This window comes from Drechmeria coniospora, chromosome 01, assembly GCF_001625195.1.
Source record: "Drechmeria coniospora strain ARSEF 6962 chromosome 01, whole genome shotgun sequence".
Classification (NCBI taxonomy): domain Eukaryota; kingdom Fungi; phylum Ascomycota; class Sordariomycetes; order Hypocreales; family Ophiocordycipitaceae; genus Drechmeria; species Drechmeria coniospora.
The window spans coordinates 3,971,431-3,993,327 of NC_054389.1; the positions used below are offsets into that span (position 1 = coordinate 3,971,431).

A 21,897-nucleotide genomic window follows, 5' to 3' on the forward strand; every position below is an offset into this window, starting at 1 on the left:
CAAGATGCTGCACGCCTGGTCGCGATAGCCGATGGATCACCCACAGCACTGCACGCTGTCGGGGTTCACCATTCACACGCCTCCAAGCGCCTGGGATCCATGTTGAGGCAGCGCCTGGGAGGCATGTCTCTAGCAGTTGCGGCCAGGGTTGACACGTGCAATCCATGTCACGACTGTGCTTGCGAGCTGACGCATCCTTGTTGTTCCTTTGGACACGGTTGACTGCATCGATCGATGGTCGTTTCAAGCGAAGCTCATGGCCAGATGGAATCCGAATTCGACTACGGGCCGCCTTCCCCGAGTGGCCGCTCCCACGCAATGTTGACTCCCAGGCCAGACAGAAGGAGGACACGTGCAGCTACTCGATACGGAGGGGCGAGCCTATCAACGGCTCGCAGCAAGACGCCGGAGCCTCTTGCGCTTCCGCCTCAGTACGTCTCCAAGGGCGCCTCCAAGGGCCTCCGGGCGCCCGGGACCCCATGTGGATGTAACTCGTCGTCGGCAAATCTCAAGCAGATCTGGACAAGAGCTGTCAACGCCATTCCGTCACAGGAATACCATGATACGCTCCATATCTACCGAGCCCACCTTGATGACCCGCAGATAGTCAAGTTCGTCCTCGTTGGTGGGAGACCTCTAGCCACGAGCTTTGACATGCTTGCTTTTGATTTTTCGCCCAAGGAATGACCTCTTCCGAACAATGGCCTTGTCCATGAATGGAAATAGGATGAACTTTGTACATGATTATCGAACCATGCTCGCTGGCGTCCGGTGCACATTGCACGTCAAAACCCACGATGCAGCGCCACAACGTCGACATGAACTTCGTCACATGCGAAATGCATCTCGTGGGAGAAGCCACATTTCCATCACTCTACGAATTACGCTTTCTTACAATTCTGCCCGAGGAGGAAAGCTCGCGATGCAACGTAGCAGTGTTGACGGAACTGTGAGGGAATCAAGTTTGCCTTGATGCGTTCGGATGGCTGGATGGCTTCGAGAAAATACTACAGGCTAGTCCAGGCTACTCTGTGGCTTCACAGTCATGGGGTTGACAGTCAGATTCTGGTTGACGTTGGTGCTCCGAGGAAGAACAGGGCACCTTGCCACGCGGTGGCCATGTTTTTGGCTGGACGAGAATATTCTGGAATAGCTCGCCTCGGCCGATCCGAGGCCGCCGCCGTACTCTAGCTCGTACGCTCGCTCGGTGAGGCGCCGAGCCATGACAAACGCAACCCTCTGTCGCCTTCGCACCACCGAGTGGCAGGAAACCGCAGCTCGGCACGTCGATGGTTGGTAGACCAACTCGTACTTGCAGCCGTCAGAGAAGAGTGGAAGCACAAACTACGGCCGGATGAGAGGTTGCACGCCATACGGCAAGAACTGTTCGTATATTTTGAATCATATGGAATGCCTATACCTTTGATTCTGTCCCGTTCGCCATGGGCGAATAGGGAAAACGTTCAAGGCAGCAAAATTCAGTCGACATGCGAGGTAATGACTGGCGGGCGAAAAGTGGCCAACTCGTGAGCGGCAGCAAACGAGCCGAGAGAATAGAGCACTAGAGCGGTCGTGACTGCTACGCTCGAGTGGGGACATCTCCGTCCTCGTCCTTGCCGGTGTTGGAATCACCACCGCGCACGTCGAGGGAAGATGGCTGCCCAGTCGAATCGACCTCCAAGATCCACGGCTGAATCGTGTTCGGGTCGGCGCCACCACTTTCACCGCCAGGCTCCTTGATGAGGTTCTCGCGCACCATGGCGATTTCACCGGCCTCGTCGTCTTTTTCACCGCCCTGGTTGCCATGAGCCATCGTCTCGTCGCTGAGGGTAGGGCTGTCTGGAAATGGAGGCGACGGAACTGGTGCTCCGCGGTCGCTGAATGTTGCCTCGCCGGTGGACGATTCGTCGCTGAAGACGGCCTCGCTGTACCACGTGAAATCTCCATCGGGCTCCTCTTCGAGCATGCGAATGATGAGGGGATGGTCCAGGATTGGGTAGGGAGGCTCATCGGCCAACGGAGCGGCCGCCATTTCCCCCGGGACTTCGGACGACGTCAAGGTGCCGTTGACGAACGGATCCTGCACGGAGCCCGCCCCAGGTGCAGCAGGCCAAGGCACCAGCTGGACAGCACAGTTGATGCACTTGGGCAAAGGCTGGGTCGTCGACAAGATGATGTCGCACCGGGGGCATTGAGCGACGATCGTATAGTCACCAGACATGATGAAGGGGAAAGTGATGAAGGAAAGAAGGTGATGAGGTATGCAAACGTCCGTTTTGACAAGGTGGCAACCGAGGTATGACAGTGCAGCTGACGAGGCGAACAAGCAAAGTCTGTGTTCAGAACTCTGCGTTATGCCTTTACCTGTCGTTCAGCCTCGGTCGTTCCTCCGCCTTCCTTTTATACTTGACAAAGGCCCTCCGAGAGGGAGGGAGGGCGAATGGGCGAACGGGCGCGGAGCCGATGGACCAACAACGAGTGCTTGTCCGAGCTTTTCGTCCTCGCAGCAGTTGTGAGATGCGTGTGCCGGCCCACAAGCACGATTTGCAGATGATCGGCAGCCTTCCTGCCCAACCGCTTGGCAGGTGGAAAGCTGCGGCGAAGCGAGGGTACAAGGTTGCAGGTACTGGAGCGTAGGTCCTTGCCATGCCGGTGATGCTCGCCAGCCAGCGTCGGGAGCCAGGGGAGGGGGGTGGCCGCGTACCGACACGCCTCCCCTGCCTGGCCTGCTTGCTCGTTGTCGATGTCAACTAGACTCTGCCACGGCGTCGTTTGCTGCCGTTGGTCGTGTCCCCTGCGCATCCCGTGCTCGTCCAAAGCTGCCCAGCGTGCCATCCCGTCCCATCACAGCCCCTGTCGCGTGCGACCAAGGTGATTTACGTCAAGCAGGTCCCACGGCGGCGTCGTACGAGCTGGTCGATACCCGCTCACGAGGCTTCGCTCTTGTCCCGATACGTTTGTTTGCTCACGTCGACACTTGGCCGGCCCACGTTGTGGCGTTGAATGTTGACAGACGGCGCCGGGGAGAGGCTCGACTTGTCCACATGCCAGGCCAAGCCATGGAAACCGTTGGCCATGGCTCCAAAGGTTCGAAGCCAGCATAGCATGCATGTGCAGAGATGGCTTGCGAGGCACCGACTGGCCGGGTGTGCAACCGTCCAGGGCCACTGGTCCCTGGCCAGTGCATGAGACGGAGATGACTCGACGGCTCGACGACTCGACCGACCGTCTGGCTGCTCTCTGGCCATCCAGTTCCGGCATGTTGGCTCGTGCCTCGCCATCCGAGAGTCCGTGGCCAACCCTGAGCTTGGCTGGCCAGTCAGGGGAGGGCATAGACGAGTGCGAGGCGGCCAAGTCGCAATGAGGCTGAAGGGCGTCTGCGAGCCGCGTTTGCTCGTGATGACTTGGTCCCTAGTGCCTCGAAGCCTCCTCCTCGACCGCTTGGAACCAACATCCTTTACGAGCGACGGCGGCAGATGGTGCTTGGAACTGCCACAGGTACAAGCTGTACCTGTGCGTGCTCGTACGGATTCAGGTACGCATGCGAGTGCAGATACAGGTACAGCTACAAGCACGACACAGATGCGGATAAAAAATACAGTACAGTACAAGCAAGTACAGATGCAGGTAACAGGCACAGGTGCAGGTAACAGGTAATCACAGGTGCAGGTAACAGGTACAGGTGCAGTTAACAGGTACAGGTGCAATTAACAGGTACAGGTGCAATTAACAGGTACTGGTGCAGTTAACAGGTACTGGTGCAGTTAACAGTTACAGGTGCAGGTACAAGCACGATACAGATACGGATACAGATCAAGATAAGTCAAGGTACAGGTACAGGTGCAGGAACCGATGCTGATGCAGATGCAGGTACTGATACACGGTATAGATACAACATTCACGGGCAAAGGTGCAAGTGCAGGCACGGGCGCAGAGACAATGCTGCCACATACCCAGTACCGTTTGATACCTACTGTACTACAGAGGTCGCCGGGTAGCCAAGAGGTTCAATCAATGCCGGCTCGATAAGAAGCGGGCTTTACCCATCTGCTATTACCTACCAGTGGTACTGGGAAGGATGGCGAGTCGTAGATGTAGATGCACACTGGATTCTCTGCCTCGATGCTGCATCTACCGCAGGAGTACTTCAAAGCTACCTGAGAGAACACGGATCGGAGGTAGTTCGTTGTACCAGTACGTCCGTACTGACATAGATTCAAAGGCCCCGCTAACCGCTAGTTGTGAACGGCTCCGTCACAATGTTGCCTGATTTGGCACAGCAGCCAAGGGCAAACAAAGGGGACCCGGCTGCACAATATCCCGATCGGCTGCAAGAGATGGCCATTGGGTGACACCTGGTTGCCTTGTCGCCGCCTTGCTCTTCTCCGCCTCATCATGGCGCGCTTTGCTTTTTCTCGAGCCAAGCCAGCAGAGACGGACGGCAAACAAGTAGCTACGCCAAGCCGGAGCGTGATACCGACCCGCCAACCTATCGACGTTCCATCCTATCTAATTACTGGTACGATGAATCCACTGGCAAGATGACTGCTGTGAACAAGGGCCATGATCTGCCAGGAGGCACAACAGCTAGCCCATGGCTGGGGAGCGTCTTGTTGCTTCGTCACAAAGAACCAGCACTCACGACTGAGATTTCACATCATGCTCACCAGATATAGGCGACAGGGAGCGTCACCGGAGCAAAGATGAGTCCTCCGAGGTCAGGTTCATGACGAAAAGAAGAGAAGAGGCATGCTTGCCACTCTGTTACTCGCTCCATTTCAGTCCCAGCAGAGATCCTTGCCCCCGAACATGATGCTGCACACCTGCAGGTACCTACACACCACTGGCACGGTATTCTGCTGCAAATTGGGATGCAGGGGTGCATGTTTGCTGCCTCGATCGGCTGGTCAGAACGCAGAGATGAGTGACAAGTCAAGAAGGCGGACGTACCAGGAGTGCGAGCGTAGCTCCATGATTTCGCCAGGACTTTTCTTCCATTCGTTGGGCCCGGGTCGGGACCACTTGCTCGGCTCCATGGCCAGGTTCTCCTCCTCCGCTCTCGCAATCACATCGACTCGAACGATCGGGGTATCACGTCGACGCCGACGATCCCTGCTCGTGCTGGAAATTCGGTCCGTGCTCCATGGCCGGTCATGCTGCCAACAGGCATCAGAACGGCAAAAGCGACCGGCTGGAGAGTATGGTGCACGATACTGGCCGACCTCTGGCGGAAATCTCGTCCGTCATGTACTCCGGAATCGCTCCGGCCCGCCAGCTTGTCGCAGCATAGGCACCCTGCATCGCCCAACGGGTCCCCATGCCAACCCATGTCAGCACATGCCAATCCTTGATAGGATCGCCCAGCGCTCGTTTCTCGCCCGAAATCGGCCGTCGTCGTTGCCGCCCATTCTTCGCACTCATCCATGCCAGATTCCGTCGTCTCCTCCTCTGTTGGCGATGAAATGAGGCCTCTCTCTCAACTGACAGCCGCGTATGTGCTCATGTGACAGATTGCAAAGTGCCGCAGGTCATCGGCCTCGGGGTCACGGCGGGCGGTTGGCATCACAGCCGCCCTGCTACCCGTCTCTGGCGGTGTACGTTGTTGCAATTCGCGTTTCCTCACGACCTCGGGAAGATACATGGTCGTCAAACTTGGACATTTCGTGATTCATGACTCAGCGTTCTCCGTCGAGGTTGAGACGATCACGAGCACGACGAAGCCGGCCGAGGTCGTTGAAATGGACACTTGATCAATTCGCTTTCATCCGTGCAAAAAAAAGAAGAAAAAACCCACCCCTCGGCACCACTCGGGGGCAGAAATACGATGCGCACCCGCCAACTCCGTTTCAACCTGTTGCAGACCGCAGCTCCCTCGTTTTTTTTTTGGTTACGCACGCATTCTGCTGTTGTCGTGCGATATTACTTACACCCGACCCCTGGCTTGACGCCGATCAAGCTCCCTCCCCTCTCACCCCCACACAAGCAACCTAGGCGTACGCCAGTTCCTAATTATACAAAGAGTACACAGTAATCATTCCACCTCACGCAGCCTGGCCGTGTCTGAAATGGCGCCCACGCCGAGGGTGTTTGCATCCGACGACTGTGCCTGCGAGACCCGCGGGGTCTGGAGGGAAAACCGCCCAGGAGGGCAAAGGCGTCGACGCTGGACGACAACGTTGTAGCGGCCCGCAAGGGTGTCGTGTTGGCGGGAGGATAACGTAAAGGCGCGGCTTCGGATAGGGGCGATACGGAAATGAAAGCGTCGGCTAAGCGTACAGAGCTTCGATAAAATAGATGACGGCGAATAAAAGGAATGCGACGGCGCCGCCGACGGTGACTACAATCCGATTAGCTCTGGGAATCCCGGCTGCCTCGTGGTCATGGCCGACGCACCAACTTTGAGACTCACGCGGCCAGCGATGGCCCGACCGCCGATGACGGCGACGCCGGTGCAGATGGCGTGGCCGCACGACGCGCCCAGCGTCACCCACCAGTAGTCCTGGCCGGCGGCCATGGCGATGGTGGCGATCTGGCTCCGGTCGCCCCACTCGCCCAGGAAGGTCATGGCAAAGGTTTGCACCCAGGCGGGGCTCAGCAGAAAGGAGCAGAGGTTGCCGATGCCGTGGAATGCGTTGGCGAGCGGGCCGGAGCCGTGCGAGGGGTTCCGCGAAGGGGACAGCGAAGGCGAGCGGGCGGGGGAGGAGAGACGACCCTTTGTCCTCGTGCCGCGGCCGTTGAGGCCCATCTCGAGCGCGTGCGGCGAGATGGACCCTCTCCGGGTGCGACCGAGCTCCTTTTCCTTCTCGGCGAGCTCCTGCTCGACCTCGCGCATCTCGGCGGCGACGCCCTCGTGGGGATCCATCTGCATGCCCTCGCGGAGGAGCTTGGCGCCGAAGACGAGGAAGAGGCCGGCGGCGAGGAAGCTCGTCAGGCGCTTGGGGATGAGCGTCGGCACGGCGTGGCCGAGGACGGCGGACAGGACCGTCATGACGAGCAGCGCGCCAAAGGCGGCGGAGAAGACGACCATGCGATCGTGCTTCATGGCCATGAGGGCGGCCACGAGGAATGTCTTGTCGCCGATTTCCGACACGAGAATCATGGTGCCCGAGAGGAGGAAGGAGTGGAAGGGCTGGATGATGCCATCGTCGGAGGTGCCGGCCGCCTTCCTGATCGACTCGGCCGAGGCCCCCTTGGTCTTGCCGCTCTTCTCCTTGGGCGGCGGCACCGCCTTCGGGGGTGTCCTCGTCTTGTCGCCGGGCGTGTCGGGGAGGTCGTCGGGTCTCTGCTCGCTCGGGTTAGCGGAAAGGTGCTCGAGGCTGGAGGCGGAGGAGACGGATGGGACGAGGGTCGGACGCACGTCGAGCCCGGTGTAGTCGGTGTCGTCGTCGGCCTTGTCCTTGCTCTTGACCTTGCTCTTGTCGTCGGTCTGCAGCTTCTGCTCCTCGCTGTGCGGCAGCGGGGGCTGCTCCTTGGGCGACGGCGGGTGCGTCACCGCCTTCTCGCCCGTCCTGCCCTCCTGGGCGATGCGAGCCTTGGCCTTTTCCGAGACGCCGCCCTCGGTTCCGGTGAAGCCTTGGGGCTTCTCGCGGTTCTTGTCGAACATGACGCCGTCGTTGGACTCTGGTATCTTCTTGCCGTCTACCAGCGTCGGGTCCTCGGGCCTATCCTTGAGGGGGGGGCGCTCCTTGCTGTCGGCGTCCTTGGCCGCGCCGTCGTTGCCGACAAAGGGGCCCAGATGAGGCTTGCCGTCCTTGCCGTCGACGGGCGCATCCTTGGTCGGCAGGCCGAGCCGGCCCTTGACGGGCACGGGAGGCCCATCGGTGGGTTCGAGCGACGACTGGACGGAAACGGTGTCGTCGCCCTTGCCCGCGACGGCGCGGGAGACGAGACCGGCGGTGAGCGAAGGGAGGAGCAGGAGCAGCGGCGAGTACTTGGCCTTGAGCTTCATGGCGGTGACGGGGCGGACGTCGACGATGGGAGAGGCGCGTCAGCCGGTCTTGCGTCGAAGCAGGTGGCGAGATGGACGTGCGGGCTCGAATGATGCCGTCGTGGCTCGAGCTGGGGATGCCGTCGTCGGCAGGGGGGGGACCGTCACCGGTCGCAGGCTCGCGTCTCGAGGGCAGCGCGCGTCTGTCGGTGGGCAGACCGTCGGCGGACGAGGGAGCGCCGGTCGAATGCGAGGCGGAGGGGCGAACGGGGGCAAGGACGGTGAGAAGAATGGTATCGGCAGGACGGTGCGGAAGCGAAAATTTGACCGTGAGTCGTCGGGGGGGAAGGGAAGAAGAAAGGTGGATGGATGGATGGACGTCAAGGGGTTTCGGTGGCCGGCGGCAGGTCAAAAGCCGCCAGCTGTTGGTATTGGCAGGCCTCGCCGCTGGTCAGCACGGTACTGCACACTAGCAGGGTAGTGGTGAAGGTACGGAGCCTTGTGCGACTCGTACAGTCACTTGACAAAAGTGACGATTCAGGTTTGGTAGCGCTACTCCTACTAATTGAATGGACATTTTTGCCACCCCACTGTACTGGTGCATGCTCCGGCAGCTATTGCTGGCAGCTCCGCAGGCAGTCGACGCGCTGCGCCCCTCATGTAGGTACTTACTTAAGTACTAAGGTGCTGCAGGTACCGCTGTAGGGATCGCTGTAGGTACAGCCGTAGGCATCGCCGTAGGTACCGCCGTAGGTACCGCCGTAGGTACCGCCGTAGGTACCGCTGTACCTACGGGGCATTCGCCGTGCGAGGTAGGAGTACGAGGTAGCTACGTGCAGCTGGTGTGTGCTGCACTGTGCGTGCAGGTACCGGCGGCGGGCTAGACGAGTACTTTGGGTGCCTCTGGATCCCATGCGCGGCACTAGTAGCTACCTACCAGAGCAAGGTACCGGATTCGCCCCACTCTTGGACGCTGAAAGTCCGCTGCGCAACTCAGGAGTCAGGGCCCACTGCCACGGCCCGCTAGGCTCCAGCAGGATGGTGGATCGTCGATGAACAGACACGACTGTTTCGACTTCATGCGTCCTGGTCTTGGTGTGCTTCGTCCGTGGAGCGTTTGAACTTTGACTCTTTTCGTTCCTTAGTGCTCCGTATCCGTACCTAGCACCTGCCGAAGCGAACGACGTTGGACAGCAACGATCCGATGCCAACCTACCGCCGCACGCACAGGGGAAGCGGCGCTTGATCCGCCTCGGTCGAGGTACCTAACCGGTAGTAGGTACGAGGCACGTGGTGCCGTCTCCACGACGCCCAGAGTCTCCGGTACGGGCGAGGTACCCGCCGGACGGACTGATGCGTGCTCGCCGGCATGAGGCATTCGCACGAGCAAGAAAGAGGGTACGCGGCCGACGATGCGTCGTCGTGCGAGGACATGCTGTTCGCCCTCGACGGGATGCCCGTGACCGACGGCTCGATGGAGAGCATCCTCGAGATGGACGACGAGGTCGACGGTCGACGGACGGCGTGGGCTTCGGCTCGATGCCCAGGCAGGTGGTAACGGAAGGGCGGCAAGGTACTAGCAAGTCTGCTAGCCAGCCTGCTAGCGGTAGCACCTCCGCCGGAGCCGTTCTGGAGGTTTCTGGCGCAACCCCGAGAGACTGGTTCTTTGCGGAGCGACAGGTGGTGATTAGTGCGGCCAGCGGCGAACCCACGAACTCTTAGCGTAGACGTGCGTAGCTCTCGTCGTCATGCCCAATCTGGTCAACCGTAAGATCCATCAGTTTTCGATTTCCATCGAAGCCCATTCCCAAAGGCTCCAAGGCCCCAAGCCATGTGTCGTCACGACTACCAACCGGGTTACCCTGACTCTGTCCATATTCGGCCTTGCCTTCTCGTCACACCGCCTCGGAATTGTCAGAGTTCGGTTCTTCACCTCGTGCTTCCCACCATGTTGGGTCGCTTCAATTCTCTCCCCCCCCCCTCTCGCCGCTCTCGTCCCGTCACCACCACCCGCCGCCGCCGCCGCAGCATGGTCGACTTCGACCCGTACGCATCTTCTGCCTTCGACCTCCGTCCTCCTCCCCTGCGCCGCCCGTTCCGGTCCTGACTCGATCGCCTCGCACCTCGACGAGCATGGACGCCGCCGACGGTGCTTCCGCTTCCCAGTCCCCGCACCATGACGAGACTCCTGCCGGGCTTCTCACCGACGGCGACGATGGCTTCCCCTTCATCCACTCCATGTCGGGCAGCTTCATGAACGAGGTGGAAATGGAGTTTGACGAGGATGGCGAGGATGACGACGACGAGATGGACGACGACGTCGACGTGGCCCACTACCGCCAGCGTCGAGCAGATCCCGTGCAACGAATCATCGGCTTGATTCGCCCGTCCCGTACGCTTCAACCCCCCCCCCCCCTTCTCACTCGCCGCCCTGCCGGTGAGCGAGCGAGCGCCGCTGACCGACGTCAAGGGGGAGAGCACACGCATGGCGGCCCGCTCACCGCCGACGAGCTCGTGGCCCTCGTCCGCAACCCGGACCTCAGCAACCTGCTGTTCAGCAACCCCGCCGAGGAGGAGGAGTTCATCGCCCTCTGGAACCTCCGGGACAGGGGGCGGGCCAAGGATCCTAACCGGTTCCCCAAGGTGCCCAGCCGTGAGGGCATCAAGCTGATGGAGAGTGGCGCCTTTGGCACCAACAGCCATGACGGCCGCCGCGAGGCTCGAAAGCATCCCCTCTCCGTGCGTCTGCTCGAGCGTGAGCTGGGCCTCGGAGATTGGGCGCAACGGAAACGGGACAAGGACCTCCTGACCCAGGTACGACGCCCGACCCGGATGCCGTCGCCGATTCCCCATCCCATCCCGCCTTGTGCCCTCCCGCCTTGTGCACTCCCACCTCATGCCCTCCCGCCTTGTGCTCTCCCGCCTCATGCCCTCCCGCCTCGGCCTCGGCGCTGACCGCTTCCGATGGACAGTCCATGATACCCGGCACGAGAGCCGACAAGATCATCCACTACGACGATCCCGTCTACTCGGGCCAGTTCTCGGACGACGGTCGCTTCTTCTACTCTTGCTGCCAAGATTTCAAGGTGCGCATCTACGACACCTCCCACCCCACCGAGTGGGAGCACTACAAGACGGCGTCCTTTCCTTCCGGCATCTGGACCCTGACCGACGCGACGCTGAGCTCCGACAATCGTTGGCTCGCGTACACGTCGATCCAGAGCCTCGTCTCCATCACCTCGACGGACCCGGCCGACAGCGCCGACCCGCACATCCTCCACCTCGAAGGGACCGGCCGATCGGGCGACGGCAACGGTCCCGAATCCTTTGGCATCTGGTCCATCCGATTCTCGGGCGATGGCAGAGAGCTCATCGCCGGCACGAGCGTCGACTCCATCGTCGTCTACGACATCGAGTCGCGCCGCGTGCTCCATCACATCTACGGCCACGCCGACGACGTCAACGCCGTCTGCTTCGCCGACAAGGCATCCCCCCACGTCTTCTACTCCGGCTCCGACGACACCGCCCTCAAGGTGTGGGACCGAAGGAGCTTGGGCTCCGGCAAGGAAGCCGGCGCCTTTGTCGGCCACACCGAAGGCTTGACCTACATCGACAGCAAATCGGACGGCCGCTACATTCTGAGCAACGGCAAGGAGCAGAGCATGAAGCTGTGGGACATTCGCATGGCCAAGTCGTCGGCCCGATTCCGCACCGAGAAATCGTTGCGCCGTCCGAGCTACGGCGCCTTCGACTACCGCCGGGAGCAGTACGACGACTGGTTCTGGGATCCTCACCCGTACGACAATTCCGTCGTCACCTTTCGGGGCCACGAGGTGCTCCGCACCCTGATCCGATGCCACTTCTCGCCGCCCTTTTCCTCCAACTCCCGCTACGTCTACTCGGGCAGCGCCAACGGCAAGGTCTACATCTGGAACCTCGACGCCACCCTGGCGGCCACCATCGACGTGCACAAGGCGACGTTGAATTCGAGGCGCAAGGATAATCACGTCCGTCACTGGTTCGACGACCCGCGAGGATGGTGCACCTGCGTCCGCGACGTGAGCTGGCACCCGACGGCCTCGGTCATTGTCGGTACGTACAACCTGCCACGTAAATGCGGCGCGACGAATATTAATGGGAGCAGCCTCGGCCTGGAACGGATGGAGCATGTCTCGCGGCACCTGCACGATCCACGCCTTCAACGAATCGGCCGCGGACGAGGGGCAGGGGGAGTCGCCGCTGAGTGTCGACTGCGACCTGCGGCCGAACGAGTATTTATTCCCCGTCGGTAAGAAATGACGCCCTTTTTTTTCTTTTTTTCTCTTTGTCACATGCATCGGTCGTACGGGCGCCGTTGGCATGGCGAGCCCAGTCCAACCGCGTCCAGGACGGCGACGGTCGCGTTTGTATCCTGACAACGGCATTCCGCCTTACTGGAGGCGTGACGATGATGATGACGAAGCCTGATGCTTTTCTTCCCTTTGTATTGAATGTATATATAACACGATACCATGTCGATACTTGTTTGCCGCCCGATATCACTTTGTTTTTATTTTTGCCTGGAACACTCGCATGACTCAGTGGCGACTTGGCCAACCAGGAAAATTGTTGCCACGATGGTTACCTGGCCGCATTAGACGGCTAGCTACGGAGTACAGTACTTGCGAATGGAAAAATACTGACTGATGCAACAAAGACGTGCGCGCAGATGCGTGCGGCCCTGCCTCGAAAGGCCCAGGACGGCAGCATTGGTTAGGCCGATGAGGCATGTTGACACCCCTGCCATCATGACGCACGTGACACTCCACAGCGGCCGGCCCGCTCTGTGGCAGGCTGCACCGCGCCAGGGGTACTGCATGAGCAGATGACGACCAGGTTCAGGATTGCATGGCCATGTACGGAGGACTTACTCCGTATTCCGGGCGGAGAGGCATGACATCTCCGCACCTGCATGGTGTAGGTACTTTGTCGAGACTGGAAGCCCCTGCCCCCAAGGTGTTTTCAAGACATGGTCGCATGCAGTTCAGCGATGCTGGTCTTGCTGTAGAGTAATAGTTGTAATTAATTACATGTAAAAATCGGAACAGCATCGGTGGAGACGTCTCTTGCAATGTGCCAAGTAGATGTACTTGCCTGCACAGTGCAATTACACTGTTACTCCCTCGAGCGCAAAATTGATCTCCCGTCTGCCGATGGTGGCCTCCTTTTACTTTTACCGTACTAAGTAGAGGCGTAACATGTACGGAGTAAGTACAGTACGGGGTACAGCAAGTACGGAGCAAGTACGAGCAAGTATGATTTAAGTACTTTGACGTGCTCGTTACACCCAGCCAAGTAAGTACAGGTACATTTACACTACCTAAGTACGTACTGTGCGTCTTGCAAGTAAGTAAATGTACATATACACTACCTACGTACTGTACGTTGTACTTACTTACTACTTGCACAAGTAGTAAGTGTACTCTGTAATAATTAGTCCGTACTCGCCAAGTACAGTTTACTCTCCGCCAGTAATACGGAGTACGGAGTACTTAGTTTGTACAGTGCAGCATACTGTACAGTACATGCACCACCACCAGTTTACTCTTGGTGTATCGGCACATGGCAAGTACGACAAGTACTTGCACAGTGTCAGGTGCCCAGCACTCGCACGCGCTAGGAAGCAGCCTGCGCCAGTGCCTGGCGTTGTGGATATAGGCTGTTGAATCACGGTTGGAGGGTCTTCTCGCCTCCACCTGCTCTAGGTGACCCGGGGTTCTTCCAGCAGAGCTGTGCGACCGCGTTCCCTCTTTCTCGCCTCCCCTCCGCAACACGCCCCTGCGTCCTCTGCAGCTGCCGAATCATCATACGCCGTACACGCACATAATTTTCCGCCGGCGACGCCATCTCATGTGCACGAACGAGGTTGACTGATCGAGACGACGTGCCATCCTCCAGAGGTGCCCGCTTTGAACGCCGACAGGTGCCCCGAACCAGCAGCAGCAGGCGTCGCATTGGTGCCGCCCTGGCTTCCCGTCCCTGCCTGTCTGCCATCAGGCCTCCCGGCCCGCCCGCCCGAACGGACGTGCTTCCATCAATCTCTGTCGGATCGTTGCGGAAGCGAGCGTGGGAGCCGAAGATTGCGAGCGTAGAGCTTCGTCTTCCGGCTAGGTGTCCCCTTTCTCCCCACACCGCCGCCTGGCGGTGCCACACGTACCGTCGAGTTTTCCGGCCCTGTCATCATAGGGGGGCACCCGTGTTCTGCTGATTTTATCCCTGTACACCCTGACCGGGATCACCTGTGGGCGACCCGGCATCGAGTCGAACGGTTGCCCGACGTTCTCGATCTCGCCTCCGAGTCCAAAGGTCAAAGGACACAGCGTGTATCTCCAAGATTTAATAGCACTATTTATCAAGCTGCAAGCTGCCCGCAGACCATATCCGCCTGCTAGCGAGACTCCCCGCGCCCGTCGGCCTCGATCACGATGGCCGAGGCCGATTTCGAGATCGATTTTTATGGTGACTCCGGACACGACCAGCCGAACCCGCCGCCGGGAGGTCATCCGGAAGGAGATGATGAGCGGCACCACGAAGAGGGAAACGGCCAGGTCAATGGCGAGCACCGTGACGAGAATCGCGAGGAGCACCGTGAAGAGCGTCGCGAGGAGCACCACGGCGAGCACGCCAACGACCCGCGCGACACCCACGCCGGCGAGACGGAAGACGCGGCGTCCCGTCAAGGGGTGAAGAGAAAGTCGGAAGAGGAGGATCGGCCGGTCGACCCCGGCGCGACGGCGTCCATCATGATATCCGAACTGAGCTGGTGGACGACCGACGACGACATCCGGGGCTGGCTTCGGAAGGCGGGTGCCGAAGTCGAGGTGAGAGAGCTCACCTTTAGCGAGCACAAGGTGAACGGGAAGAGCAAAGGGTAAGATGCCGACCTCGACCCGTGCCCAGCTACGATTCGCTTACGCGACGCAGCCAAGCCTATGTCGAGTTTCCCTCGCGCCAGGATGCCACGGCCGCCAAGCGCTACATTGACAAGGAGGTCGCCGGAGACCATGGCCTGCCAGGCCAGAAGAAGCTGACCACGTCGTACTGGAATCCGGGCGTCAACCCGTTCAGGACGCTGCCCAAGGACGCTCCGGCACGAGTCAAGGAGCAGCCGCGCGCGGCCCCGTCGGGATCCTACAACGACCGATCCAACCACTCCGGCGGCTTCCGTGGACGGGGAGCCTTCAACGGAGGCCGCGGCGGCATGAACCAGGCCAACTTTGGCGGCAACCGCAACTTCAACAACAACGGCAACGGCAACGCGAACAGCGGTCACATGGGCTTTAACCAGAACATGGCCGCCGGTTTCAACAATCCCATGGCCGGAGGCAACTTTGGCTTCAACGCCGGCCGGGGCGGCATGATGGGCGGAGGCATGCGAGGCGGTCCCGGCATGATGCGAGGCCGCGGGGGCAACATGATGAACATGGGGCCCATGGGCGGCATGCCGATGGGAATGCCCGGCAACATGGGCATGATGAACATGGGTGGCGGCATGCCAGGTGAGTGCTTGCACGCTCCCCGTCCCCCCTTCCCGGCGCATGACTGACGACGCCCCTCCGCAGGCTTCCCGGGCATGAATCCCAACTTCAACGGTGCCGGCTTTGGCTTCGGGCCCAACCACGGCGGCGGCGGCGGCAACGGCGGCGGCGGCGGCGGTGGCGACTGGTCCAACCCGCACGGGGCCAAACGGCCACGACCGGAGTAGGATCCGAGGTCGAGGGCGCAGTGATCCCCTCTCTCGGCCGCCGCGGAGAGTCGAGCGGTCGGCGACGATGGGGCGATGCACGCATGCAGCTTGCCGTGCATCGTGTACGATACGATATATTCATCGTAGGCTGAGGCGGCCATGATGCATCCGTCATGCCACACGTGGCGCGCGAGCGTTTGGCGAGGCCGCTTTCTTTCATCAGTACCTCGCCGGGGGTCATGGGTCGGTCGGTGAGCAGGTCAGCGAGCGAGCAGGGCCTCTGGACGGAGCAGCCGGCGCCTCGCCCTGCGCGCTGGGTCCTCGCCTCGGTGCGAGGCTCGGTGGCCGTCGTTGGCAGGAAAAACAAACTTTACTGTGCGGTAACTCGGAGTTGGCGCTTTCGCCTCGTGGCAGTCTGCAGAGGCCGCGAGAGCACGCAGTGTGCGTATAGTACGATAGTGGGGAGGGAATGGCACGCGGGCGGGTTCACGAAGAAAAGGGAGAGGGAAAAATAAGGACTTGATTACTCGCAGGCGATAGCCAAGGTTCTCGGTCGAAAGATTAAACGTGCAGGCTCGAGGCTGCGGTGACGACCATGTCCTTCATCTGAACCCAGCGCGCGCGGAGAATGTCCCTCATGTCCTGGGTGCCGTCGGTGGCGGCGTCGACCATGGCGATGTGCCGCGCAATGTTTGCCTCGAAATTGTTCAGGACGTCGAGAAGCTTGGCGTCGACGACGTCCTTGTCGAGGTCCTCGTCGCGCGTGCCGGCCAGGACGGCGAGCCACCTCTTGCGGTCGAGGCAGAGGAGGCGCAGGGCCGTCATGGTGCGGTAGCAGACAGATTCGGCATCGAGCGTGTACTTGCCCCAGTAGTCGCGGTCCTCGAGCGCCTGCTTCTGGCTCTCGGAGAGGAGCGGGCAGACGTACTCGTCGAGCCGGGCCTCGTCCCATTGGTTGGCCGCGAGGGCGAAGCCGTACTCGACGAGGAGAAAGTCGTTGGAGTGGGCGCCGTAGCGGATGAAGAGCTCGTCGCCGGCCTCGTGCTCCTGCGAGGTGGTGAAGACGTACTCTTCGTCGTCAAAGGAGACGAGGCAGCCGTCGGCGCCGTGGTTGAAGAGGTCGGCGACGGGCTGCAGGACCATGTGGTCGTCGCGGGGCAGGCCCTTGGTCTCGGGCGTCGTGTGGTAAAAGGTTCGGCTGTTGACAATGTTCCAGGCGTAGAGGAAGTCGTCGCGCTCGATGTCGGGGAAGGCGGCGCTGACGGCGGACCAGTCGCGGTCCGACTTGGCCCGCTGCTGGGCGAGGATGGCCTGGGCGGCCGAGGGCAGCAGGGCCTGGAGCGACGGGGGCCAGCAGATGGGCAGGTTGGCGGCGAACTCCTCGCGCGACGGCAGGACGGCGCACCATATGTCGAACTCGGCCGAGGTCTCGAGGCACATGGAGGCGGCGAGGATGGCATGCACCGAGGCGTTGGTGAGGGCCGCGAAGATGTGCAGCGGCGTCGTCTCCAACGAGCGCAACAGCGTCGTCGGCACCGTCAGGATTCTCTCGTCCGCCTGGTCGGGGCGTCAGTCACGACGGCAAAGGCACTGGGGCGGGAACGGGAGGATGCGTACCCGGAGCCTGCGGGTTGCGACGATGCCTATTCCGCGTCCCGGGAGATGCTGGGGCTTGATGCCGTCGAGGATGACACCCTCCGCAGTAGCCCACTCGAGGAGACGCTCGACGGCCTCCATTTCCATCTTCTTCGGTATGACGGGTGCACGGAAATGTCAAAGGGCCGTCTTCCACCCAGGCGAGAGCGAGAGGAGCGTCCGCTGGATGATGTGAATGGGTGCAAGCGGATGGGTTGCGAGCGGGGCGAGGTGAGGAGGAGATGGTCGAGGAAAGAAGGACAAGGTCGAGGGGAGAAAGAAAGGGGGAGGGGGGAAGAGAGGGGGAAGGAGAAGAAGAAAATGGCAGGAGAAGAAAATGGCAGTAGAAGAAAACGGCAGCAGAAGAAACTGGCAGTAGAAGAGAGAGGCGAGGGAGAAGGGGGGCAGCGGAGGGTTCGACAATCGAGAATCAAGTCAGGTCAAGGTGCCGACCCGAGGCCTCGTTCGGCGGCTGCGAGGCCTCCCCGCCGTCAGGCAACAAGCGACAGCCCAAGGGCTTTCATGCATGCAGGTGAGGGCTTCTGTGACACACGAGATGGCGAATGGGTGCCCCGCGGAGGTCGAGGAGGTGGTGATACGAGGGAGGTGGGCGGTGATGAGAGAGAGGTTGTGCGAGCAGGTAGGCGGTGGTGATGCAATTCGTGGGGTGCAATTTGCTGCCCAGACAGTACTAGTCTGTAAGTAGAAATTATTATTCGTTTGTTCTATTCAGCAGTACGGAGTAAGTACTCGTACGTACGGAGTACTGTTGGTAGTAATATTAGTGGTGGCAGCAGTGCTGGTGGTGTTCATACGCGTTGCATGGAGGAGGGGGACCGTTTCCTTTGCTACCTACTCGGTACTAACGTAAAATGAATATTCATTCATACTGTGCTTACTCCGTACCTGTACTTGTACCTGTGCTTGTACCGTTGAAGCTCAGCTCGACGGTGGGGCAGCAAATTCCGCGCCGCCTAAGAGGCAACTGCCGCGTCCCGCTCAGGCTACTGCAGGCGCGCATGTGCTAGCACAGTACTCGGGTAACACCAGTTGAACGAGTACCAACTCACCTGTAATACTGCTTCTGTACAGCACACGCAAGTACAGCAGTAACACACATGCAGCACACGTAGGCACAGTAGTAAGAGCATGCCCGCAGCACATGACACCTATTAGTACTCCGTACTTAGTACCTAGATAGGTACTTACTACCTAGTAGGTAGTAATGCTTTGGGCCGCAAGTACTCCGTAAGTACACGAACATAAAGCACATACTGTACAGTAGGCACCAAGGTAGAGAGGTACTTGTAGGTACTAGAAGCACAGGTATGTACTATGGTAGTGGTAGGTAATGCCGTTGTATTGCTTGATGCTGCCTCCTCCAACTTGCCTCCCTCACCACCTGACGGCCGACAGCAGATTGGAGAAAATACGACGTTGTTCTTACAAAGTCGACGGCCAAGGCATGACTCGGGCGACATTGAGCGAATGAGATGTACGGGCTCGTGGTCATTCTGCCGTCTCAAGGTCCGACTTCCTCCGGGATGCGACGCCAAAGATGAAGGGGACGACTACGTTATAGATCATGGCAATGCGGCCGGTTCGTCGAGGGAGTGGAACCCACAGGCGCGAGCGAGGCAACCAGAGGAGTCTGCGAAGCCAACAGGTGTGCACTGGGATCGACGAGGTGCCTATTCTCCACCGTGCGGCCGGAGTAGCACTTCGTGGTGGGTGTACGCGAGCACCGACGTGACGGTGGTTCGGCGACGGGGAGGAATTGGAACGATATCCGTACCCCGCAAAGGGACCTGAGACACGGGAACGAGGGAATAAGCTATAATAATAATGCCGCGCTGATTCCTCTGATTGCCAGCCGAACACCCCTGCCAGCAAACAGCTGCTGGAGCGGTCGAGGGTGAGACGCAAGACGAGTGACCCATCACTCTCACTCTCCCTTGGAACGTCGACGACGATGACGGCAATCATCACCATCCTCACCATCATGCTTGCCACCATGCTCGCCACCATGCTTGCTTCCGTCTCACCACCATGCTCGCCACCATGCTCGCCACCATGCTCGCTTCCATCTCCCCACCATGCTCGCCACCATCCTCACCTCCCTCTCGCCACCATGCTCGCCACCACCACCGGTACAATGCTTGGATCCTCGGCCTCCTGCGGCAGTGTGGGATTGGCTCGCACGATTCCTCGATCCACGGAACGAAATGCCCAGCCTGCCCGTGCTATGCTGCTTCGAGGCCGAATGTGAGACTGATAAGGCGCAACTATCCATCTCATGGTGGAGGGTGAGGCATGGCAGCGAATCGGCCATCGAGGTGACTGCGCCGACACTGTGCTCGTTGTCACCCACCGATGCTGCCGATGCTTGGTCGGTGGTTCCATCCAAAGGCTGTGCAGCTGGCCGAACAAGGGCAGGACTCGATCGAAGAGTCATGATGCTGCGTAGCCTCGATGAGGGGGGTGACACTCCACCATTCACAGTTGCGTAACGGCTGCTGCTTCTCCGTACTACATTTTGCCCCCCACTGTAAATACTGACCCAGCCAGGTACGTAGCCTGGTGCCGGATCACTGTACTGTAGATCACGAGCCTACGCGGAGTGTGCGCATCCAGCAACGCTACGGTCGGAGCAGGTTGGTGAATGGAGATGCCGACGCGACGAGGCAAGACGAGTGTAGAGGGGCAAAGTGATGATGCATCTCGACCACCACAAAGACGTTTCCATCACCGCAGCAAGATTCTAGCCACAAGCGAGTATCTTGTAGGCAAGGCAAGTCTATACCTAGGTAGTAACCTTGGAGTGCGCCGTAGGGACTGACGACTTGTTTTCTAGGGGAGAGCGGCGGCATAGGCGTCCTTCCAGTGCCGGGCCAGTGGTGGCATGTCGCCTCCTAGCGCCCCAGGCACGGAGTTTTAGTGCCTTTAGTGCCTGCGCCCAGTGTGCGCATTCTGCAAATGTCCAAGCACGTGGTGGCCACCTGTAAAAATCAGGTACATTTAACAAGCAAGTACTCGTACTCCGTACTACAGTACAACGCAAGTACAGCATGTACTTACTTACAGTACTTGCAGGTACCAGAGCTAGTAGCCAAGAGGCAGCCATGTCCGAAGAAATAACGACGATACGTATCTCAGTACTCCGTACTCCGTTCCTGTGCTGCATTCTATAGCTTCATCGCCTCGTCCGCAGGCTCGTCCACCGATCCATTGTCACTTGGCTCGCTCGCAAGACCTCCACCCGTTCCAGACCTGGGCTGTGCATGGAAGCAGCTCTGTCGAGGATGCAGCCGGCATTCGGAGCGCGCCGTGCCGTCCGCTCTGCCGCCTGCATTGCATGCTCGTGCCAACCGTTGTCGACGGCACCATCGAAGGCATCACTGACATCGAAAGCATCATCGGCATCGTCGACATCATCGGCGTCACCGGCATCATCGAGACGCTTCTCTGCTCTTCACCGCCCACCCCCCAACTACGCCGGCCATGTCCCGCTCACGGGCGTGGAGCGGGCCGGTCTTGCCATCGGCGCGAGCCTCATGTCTCTCTTCAACCCTTACCGCCACGGTGAGGCTCGCCGCCGATTCTCCCTCCTGTAGCGCGCGTCCCTAACGCCGAGAGCACGCAGATCTCATCGCCGCCACGGGCGAGGCCACGGCGACGCCCTACTTCATCTACCGCCTCCGCGACGCCATGCTCGCCGACCCGATCGGCCGCCGCATCCTCCGCCAGCGGCCGCGCATCACCTCGACGACGCTCGACCTGGCCGCCCTGCGTGCCATGCCTGCCGGCTCCCTCGGCCGCACCTACGTCGGCTGGCTCGACCGCGAGGGCGTCTCGCCCGACACGCGTGCCCCCGTCCGCTACATCGACGACCCGGAGTGCGCCTACGTCATGCAGCGCTACCGCGAGTGCCACGACTTTTACCACGCCGTCACCGGCCTGCCCATCGTCCGCGAGGGCGAGGTGGCCCTCAAGGCCTTTGAGTTTGCCAACACGCTCCTCCCCATGACGGGACTGAGCATTTTCGCCGCCGCGACCCTCAAGCGGGCCGAACGGAGCCGCTTCCTCGACATCTACCTTCCCTGGGCTCTGCGCAACGGTGCTAGGAGCAAGCCGCTCATCAACGTCTTTTGGGAGGAGCAGCTCGAGCGTCACGTCGACGACCTGCGGGCCGAGATGGGCATCGAGCGCCCGCCCGACCTGCGAGCCCTGCGGGCGCGGGAGCGCGACGAGAGGAGGCGGTCGAAGGAATCCCAGCCTCGGCCCACCTCGTGATGCCCTTCCGCTGCTTCTGCTGCGGCGCAGCCTGTGCTTCCTCGTAGACGTCGTCGCCGTGGCTCGCGGGCGATGCAACGCGCAGCAAGCTGCCATGTACAATGTGCACGGTGCATGCTGGGACCGAATCATGGAAAGCACGGTATGTGCATGGCCAAGAGCTCCGGGACAAATTAAACAATGGCATTTTTCTTTCAACCCCGCCTCCGTCTTGCCCACCTCCGTCTTGGCCGACGAAACACCCGTCGAGGTGACGGTCGGGTCATTATGATGAGGGCCGCGTGTCCCACAATCTCATCCTCCTGCACGAACCCCC

At 60.3% G+C, this 21,897-nt stretch overlaps 7 protein-coding genes across 7 annotated transcripts; 4 read left to right on the forward strand and 3 right to left on the reverse strand.

Moving 5' to 3' along the window:
- Window positions 1-234: 234 nt before the first annotated feature.
- DCS_00955 (uncharacterized protein) lies at window positions 235-687 on the forward strand (the record flags this gene model as incomplete). Its single annotated transcript, XM_040798290.1, has 1 exon — window positions 235-687. One exon carries the CDS (start codon window positions 235-237, stop codon window positions 685-687), a length of 453 nt encoding a protein of 150 aa, XP_040659173.1.
- Window positions 688-1,579: 892 nt separating this feature from the next.
- On the reverse strand, window positions 1,580-2,221 carry DCS_00956 (uncharacterized protein; the record flags this gene model as incomplete). Its single annotated transcript, XM_040798291.1, has 1 exon — window positions 1,580-2,221. One exon carries the CDS (start codon window positions 2,219-2,221, stop codon window positions 1,580-1,582), a length of 642 nt encoding a protein of 213 aa, XP_040659174.1.
- A 4,045-nt stretch (window positions 2,222-6,266) lies between these two features.
- On the reverse strand, window positions 6,267-7,948 carry DCS_00957 (UPF0016 domain protein; the record flags this gene model as incomplete). The annotated part of the gene is made up of 2 exons (XM_040798292.1): window positions 6,267-6,337; window positions 6,394-7,948. 2 exons carry the CDS (start codon window positions 7,946-7,948, stop codon window positions 6,267-6,269), a joined length of 1,626 nt encoding a protein of 541 aa, XP_040659175.1.
- Window positions 7,949-9,296: 1,348 nt separating this feature from the next.
- DCS_00958 (WD repeat protein) lies at window positions 9,297-12,226 on the forward strand (the record flags this gene model as incomplete). Its single annotated transcript, XM_040798293.1, has 6 exons — window positions 9,297-9,431; window positions 9,846-9,973; window positions 10,060-10,319; window positions 10,398-10,741; window positions 10,900-12,019; window positions 12,072-12,226. The coding sequence occupies 6 exons, from the start codon at window positions 9,297-9,299 to the stop codon at window positions 12,224-12,226; spliced, it is 2,142 nt and encodes a 713-aa protein (XP_040659176.1).
- A 2,165-nt stretch (window positions 12,227-14,391) lies between these two features.
- DCS_00959 (uncharacterized protein) lies at window positions 14,392-15,671 on the forward strand (the record flags this gene model as incomplete). The annotated part of the gene is made up of 3 exons (XM_040798294.1): window positions 14,392-14,837; window positions 14,891-15,465; window positions 15,529-15,671. 3 exons carry the CDS (start codon window positions 14,392-14,394, stop codon window positions 15,669-15,671), a joined length of 1,164 nt encoding a protein of 387 aa, XP_040659177.1.
- A 543-nt stretch (window positions 15,672-16,214) lies between these two features.
- DCS_00960 (uncharacterized protein) lies at window positions 16,215-17,396 on the reverse strand (the record flags this gene model as incomplete). The annotated part of the gene is made up of 2 exons (XM_040798295.1): window positions 16,215-17,210; window positions 17,271-17,396. The coding sequence occupies 2 exons, from the start codon at window positions 17,394-17,396 to the stop codon at window positions 16,215-16,217; spliced, it is 1,122 nt and encodes a 373-aa protein (XP_040659178.1).
- A 3,173-nt stretch (window positions 17,397-20,569) lies between these two features.
- DCS_00961 (uncharacterized protein) lies at window positions 20,570-21,581 on the forward strand (the record flags this gene model as incomplete). The annotated part of the gene is made up of 2 exons (XM_040798296.1): window positions 20,570-20,870; window positions 20,932-21,581. The coding sequence occupies 2 exons, from the start codon at window positions 20,570-20,572 to the stop codon at window positions 21,579-21,581; spliced, it is 951 nt and encodes a 316-aa protein (XP_040659179.1).
- Window positions 21,582-21,897: the final 316 nt, after the last annotated feature.